The 6,395-nt window shown below is 34.1% G+C and overlaps 1 protein-coding gene across 1 annotated transcript; it reads right to left on the bottom strand.

Moving 5' to 3' along the window:
• Positions 1-2,546: 2,546 nt before the first annotated feature.
• On the bottom strand, positions 2,547-6,268 carry LOC145334401 (uncharacterized). The gene is made up of 4 exons (XM_080179856.1): positions 5,793-6,268; positions 5,433-5,673; positions 3,467-3,598; positions 2,547-3,236 (listed from the first exon to the last, which is right to left on the bottom strand). Exons 1-4 carry the CDS (start codon positions 6,031-6,033, stop codon positions 3,125-3,127), a joined length of 726 nt encoding a protein of 241 aa, XP_080035982.1. The 5' UTR covers positions 6,034-6,268; the 3' UTR covers positions 2,547-3,124.
• Between the last annotated feature and the right edge of the window lie 127 nt (positions 6,269-6,395).

Below are 6,395 nucleotides of genomic sequence, written 5' to 3'. Positions count from 1 at the left end.
TAAAGATTTCCATAAGTGTGTACTGTGTAGGAATGGGGTTATGTATGAAAGTAGGCATGTTGTAGTCATATATGTGTCTTATTATGCCATATGTATTATGCATAACCTTTTTCTGAGGGCTTGGCAGCCACGCCTTAGCCTTGCATGAGCCTTAAATTTAAATCCGCCAAATAAGAAATTACGAAAAGATGGATTGTCTGTTTAGGATCAGGTTTGGGCATCCAGCTGTATTTTTAAGTTATAAAATTACTATTTCACTAAGGCTTACACGCGGCTTACGAACAGCTGCCGAGATCTACTTTTTCTTTCTTGTAGTTAGGGTTTTGCAGTCACATTTAATTATATATATTGTTGCAGAAGCTCTAATGTTCAGCTTTTAGCCGCAACCTTATAAACTCTTCCAGTAAGTCTACAATTTGGAACAGCAGCCTATGCAGCTGCATGTCTAAAATCTTAAAATGAAGAACTATCAGACTATGCCATTACTTTCACGTCAATTTTTGTTAATACAAATTATTTTTGCTGCTATAAATGATCTATAATACAAAGTAGAACGATGTCTGTCCGTCTGTCTGTCCGTCTGAAGCTTAAGATCTCAGTAACTGCTGAACCGATTGGGCTCTACTTTTCAGGGATTATACCTACTGGTCCTGTGATGGTTTTAATCTATTTTCTTGGGGGTTGAGACACCCCCAACCCCTCCAAAAACAAAAAAATCAACCCCCCCCCAATTTTTTTTTATTGCAGAAGATTTCCTTGGTCCTTTTTTTTGCAGGAGATTTCCTTGGTTCTTTTACGAATTTCACCTTAATTTTTTTTGATCACCTCTTGGGGCAAAGCCCCTAGAGGCTAGGGGCGAAGCCGCTAGTATCAATATAAAATGTTTTCTCTGATTTGTAAATGAACTTGAGTTATGGGTTAGTGTAGAATGAGGGGCATAGGGTGAAAGTTAATTGATTGTGAGGCAACCTAACTTCCTACACTTCCCATCTGACGCCGTTATTCGTTGAGATTACTCAATATCATAAGTTATACTGGAATGCGGATGGATGGGCCCTAGTTTTATACCATTCACACAGACAGATATTCAACAATTTTAAGGGATCTAAAGGGTGCGTTTTTCACATATTTTATAAATGTAATATGAAAAATTATATAAAATACTTGAAAAGGAAAAAAACAGATAATTTTATCCCTAACAACTACTTTGCCCATAACAATAAACTTTTTAATCAAAGTGTAAAAATTACCCCACAATGAGATTTTGGGCAAGAATTGTCAATAAAGCACAAAAAACCTTGTATTTAGTTTGTTTTATTTTCAAGGCATTCAAGTTTTTTAAATCCGCTAACAAACAAGAGAGTTGCCTACATTAATTAAGCTCCTACCAACAACGAAATTAATCCGGAAAAAAAATCATGAAACCTATTCGTGATGTTCAGCTGCCGTTGTGATCAACACTTAGTATAATTGACCTTTTTATCTCCCCCCCCCCCCCCCAATGTTATTTTAGATTTAATTCTCTTGTTGTCTATGCCTTATTCCTGACATTATTTTTTCTTTTACGTAGTTGCAGACCTTGCTATATATATATATAAAAACAAGGATGACAACATCCATAAAAGCGAAGCACTGAAACGGTAGGACAAACGGACATTAACACTTGTATAGTGTCAGAACTGAATATAAAAGTATAATAGTCGAAGCAAAATTGTAAGTAAATTTGTTGAAAAACTTCTTGATACAGGATAATGTGTATGGATATGCTTACATTTTTAGGACTTGATTATGGAGTTGTTTCGCTTATAATATTGTACTTTGTTATTCCAGGAATCTAAATACCAAAAATCAGATCAAACGAATAATTAGATCAACAAGTTTAAAATGGACGTACGGACACTCTGGTAATGATTATAGAGTTGCTACGCTTTCTAAATCGTACCTAACTACTACGGGAATCATCATGCAAAGTTTGAAATCGATAGGACAATTCTAACATGCCTAAATTAACGAATAAAAGCTATCTATCTCGGACGGACGTACGGACCGACCCTAATTATAGAAAAGCTTCGCTTTTAACAATTATTGAATAATTGTATTTGAACGCTCCCACGCTAATTTTCTTCCCTGTTCTATTTACCACACAACCACTGTCATATTTGAATAGTCCAATTCTTAAAAAGTCACGTTCATGTTAACTTCAATGTTAATGTTAATTATATGTCAATTACAATAAAACCTTAATGGTTTTAAAAGCGCTAATTAATTTTGCCAGGATTGCAGATTTTTTATTTGTACTTTGAATTACTTTTATTTAAAAGAAAAGTGCATATGTATGTGTTTATCAATTTTTCAGATGACGCTTATTGCATAATTTTTGGTGAAAGTATGAGAAAAAAATGAAAAAGTGTCCCGACATTTCAACAAAATTTTTAAAATTACATCACCGTTTTTTCGTCTTTAATATTTTGATTCTCTTATACGTTTCAGAGCCCTACGCGACAATTAAGATAAACAAAAATAACAAAGTAAAGAACATTGTTTAATACGTTTTTTTCAGTCTTTATTGAGAATGACTATTTGACTACGTAAATTTTGATTATATTTTTCTAGAGATATTTGAGCAAGAAAAACATTTGATTATAGTGTAACAAATTTTTGTCAAGATCAAAAGTAGACACTAACACATTATTTAATAAGTTAGTGCTTTATAATGATCATTTAGTTTGCATATAACAAAAAATACATGCAAATAACAAATAAACAACATAAAAAATAACAACCCAGATTAAAAACCACCACCAATAATGAAATTTATTTCATTCATCCATCCAATCCGTTTATTCAATTAAAAATAAATAAAGGTTAGGTGGAAATTTGAGGGGAGGGAAGGAGTTGTAATTTTAATTTATTTATGCATAGTAATTGTTTAATGGATATCAGGTACTGCACAAAATACTAGAAAAATGTACTTTTTTGAAGTATTTTTGTACTTAATAATTTCTCCTGCCCACAACCCCTGCATATTTCTACCTAACCCCACCATATCCCCATGTGCCAGCTTGGAATTGTGTTCTATTGATCAGGTACAAGTCTGGAGGGGTGGGGAGGCGGTGCTGGAGGTCTAGAAGTAGGCCATGTACTGGGAGCACTGGTCGTACTTCAGGTCGCAGTCTTCACCGTTCAAACCAGCGGCGATGGCCTCGGCGTATTTGTCCAATCCCTCAATGCTGGAACTAAAATTTAGATATTGATAGATTTTTTATTTTTATACATATTTTCTAACCACTTTTAAACTTTAAAAACAACTGTAATATGGGATCTTCTTTTGCTTTTGTTAACTATCTTTAATTTCTCTTTAAATAGATTAGGAAACAGTGGGACTAATACAGAAGATTGATTCATGAAAGTTTCACCCTAGTAAATAACACTTTTTATTTATGATAACATATTAAAAAATTCTTACTTGATGTTTCCAATGGCAAGCCTGGCGAGGGGATGGCTGGCAACCTTCTGTTCGGCCTTGCAGATGGCGCGGAACCTGCACTCACGCTCCTCAATCTGCATCAGGTCCATGGCCAACTCAACTCCGTCAATGCTAAAGTAAAAAGACAATTGTAGAGAAGTTTTGATTTGTAAAATAAAGATCAATAAAAATGGCATATCAATTTTACTAAAAAACAGAAAGAAAGGCAATTTCTACTAATTGAATGGTAGTATCTTAACTAATGTTAAAATAATAAAATTTTTAATTGACGTAAATAGCTAAAACTTATGATAAGTACCAACTTCAAAATATGGGCATTTTTAATAGAAAGATTAGCTGTATCATTAAAAATAAAATTCATTCAAATACTATTTATTTTTAGAATAAGACCGTACGTGTGTGAATTATTAAAAAAAATATATGCTTTATAATGACAATAGCCTTTTATTATATAATATAATTTTGGCAAAACATATTGATAATATTTGCTGTATAATATTTTACTTTTGCAAGGAAAGCAAAAAAACTAGCCTTAACCATTCTAAGACTTAATTTTAAAGATTAAATAGGTAATAACCTTCTGGGGCCTAATGTGCTTCGATAAAAGTAAAACAATTTGTTCAGTAGTTATCAAAATTTTAAGCTACAGACCAAAAAATTACTAGAGCTGGATCTTTAAATCATTTTAGTGGTGAGCCAGATCGGGGTGAGCCAACTTTCCACCAATGAGAGCACAGCATTTTAAGAAATTCAGCGCTGTGATTGGCTGAAATTCGGCGAATCCCGATCTGGCTCATCACTAAAAGGATTTAAAGATCCAGCTTAGTTTATAAAAAAAGGGTTATTAACAAAACTTTCTTATCAGAAGTTTCCTATCCCCATCTCCATGATTTCATACAAGCACGTATGTATGTGTATATTTATTAAAGCGCCTGGATGAATAAGGAAGTAGATTTAAGTAATTGTTTTATGGTTAAAAACAAGGCCAGACTAATAAAAAGGTTGGTTACACTTTTTAAAACAGTTTATGAAGATAGAAGTGATATAATTAAAATTAATGCAAACTATACTTAATTAAAATTGTACAGTACGTACAGAGACAATTATACCCAGAGGTAGCACTGTAAAGTCAATTTACATTACAGTTTTGTCAACAAAGAGATAATATTGACTTTTTAAAAGAAGCCAATTTGAACCAATTTTTTTTCATTTTATAATAAACATCTTTTTAATTTATAGAGATGCTTCGATTCTTTGATTTATCTTTATATAAACAAAATGGCTAAAAACTTTTTTATCAATAGAAATATTGTTTAACTTTTCTAACAGTTCGACTTTTTCAAAAGAAAATTACATATATAACTTAAATGGAAAAGTTGGATGAATAAAAGTGCAATAATAAAGAGTAAACCTAACTGTTAATTTTTATGAAAAGGCTCTTATAAGGTAAAAAAAAACATATATGATGTTAAAAAAATACGCATAAATTTGAGGTCTATTTGGCCAAAAAGAATTTGCACGAAAGCCCAAGACGTACTTTAAAATTTGAAGAGGGAATGATTTGTAAAAATTTTGCCAGTTTTTATGGTTATCAAATTACCCCCCACTTATCTTTGACCCAATAAATTTTTAACTTTTTAGTTTGGGCATTTTCAATATTACAAGTATTAGAGCAAAGATAATCTTCTTTTTACCGTAATATGATATGTATTTCTTTTGCTTAACCAATTAGGCTCTCCTTTGGGGGGAGTGAGACCCACACTCCTCTTTTATATGCTATTTCTCTTATTTAATCAAATTGATACAATATGCCCAAAAATCTAAACGAAAACATTTACTTTCAATTTAAGTAATTGGCAATTATATTAAATTGGTAGAATATTTATAAAATATCTAATTGAAAATATCTCAAATTCAAATAAAAATAAACTGAAAAAAAGTCAACCTGTTGTAAAACTCCATGGCGAAATCCTCAACATTGCTTCTGACAGCATCATAAGATCTGCCGCCAACAGACAGCTGGAGACCGCCGCTGATAGCCAGATCAATGACCAACAGAATGAGAGCAAGAATACCCACGCCGATGAAGAAAGAGACACGGTTGTCACCCTCGGGAAGGCTCAGAGCGGTGGACACACGACGGCTGCCAAAGTGGACAAAGCTACGGATTCTCTGCATGAAACGGCCTGAACAGAATATTCTGTAATTTATAATTTTGAAAACACAAAAAATAATAAAATTTTATTTAGCTGAATGTCAACTTCAAATTTCTTGAGAAAAAAAAAATATTTTTATTTTCACCTACCGAAGAAAGATAGAGGCTGAGCGGGGGCAGCGTGGACAGCATGAACAGGATGGTGGACAGGGGCCGCATGAGCAACATGGTGGGGAGCAGCAACGGCGGCGGGTGCATGGTGAGCCGCATGATGGCCGCCAGCAGCGTGATGGGCTCCGTGATCACCGTGGTGGGCCCCGTGATGGTGACCGGCTCCATCACCGGCAACAATGCCGACAAAAGCAGCGACAACCAAAAACTTTAACATCATTTTTGAAAAATTTGTTTTGAAAGGTGGGTTCTTAAGGTACTATAACAATTGTCCGACTACAATCACTATTACCAAGTGCCAGTCAGTAAATGTGCGTGTGTGCGCGTATAAGTGTGTGTGTGTATGTGCACGGCGACTCCTAGCTCCGTGCTCTGATGTAACCAACTGGTTGACTGTCCGTCTGGCCTAGTAGTGGCGGCGGAGCTTGTTATCGATTAGCGCGTATAATGTGACTGGTATGACCTGTGACCCATATTGAAAATGAGAGTCATTCTCCAAGGGGTTTACTGTGCATATCTGGGTTTCTTGCGTGTTGGTGTGTGTGTGTGTGTGATTGTCTTATTAAAAAGAACACTCTGCCC

This window comes from Acartia tonsa, chromosome 2 (genome assembly GCF_053477335.1).
Source record: "Acartia tonsa isolate MP-2025a chromosome 2, ASM5347733v1, whole genome shotgun sequence".
In the NCBI taxonomy this organism is placed as follows: Eukaryota; Metazoa; Arthropoda; class Copepoda; order Calanoida; family Acartiidae; genus Acartia; species Acartia tonsa.
Note: the sequence above shows the minus strand (reverse complement) of the source record. Positions and strands in the feature narration are given on the sequence as shown.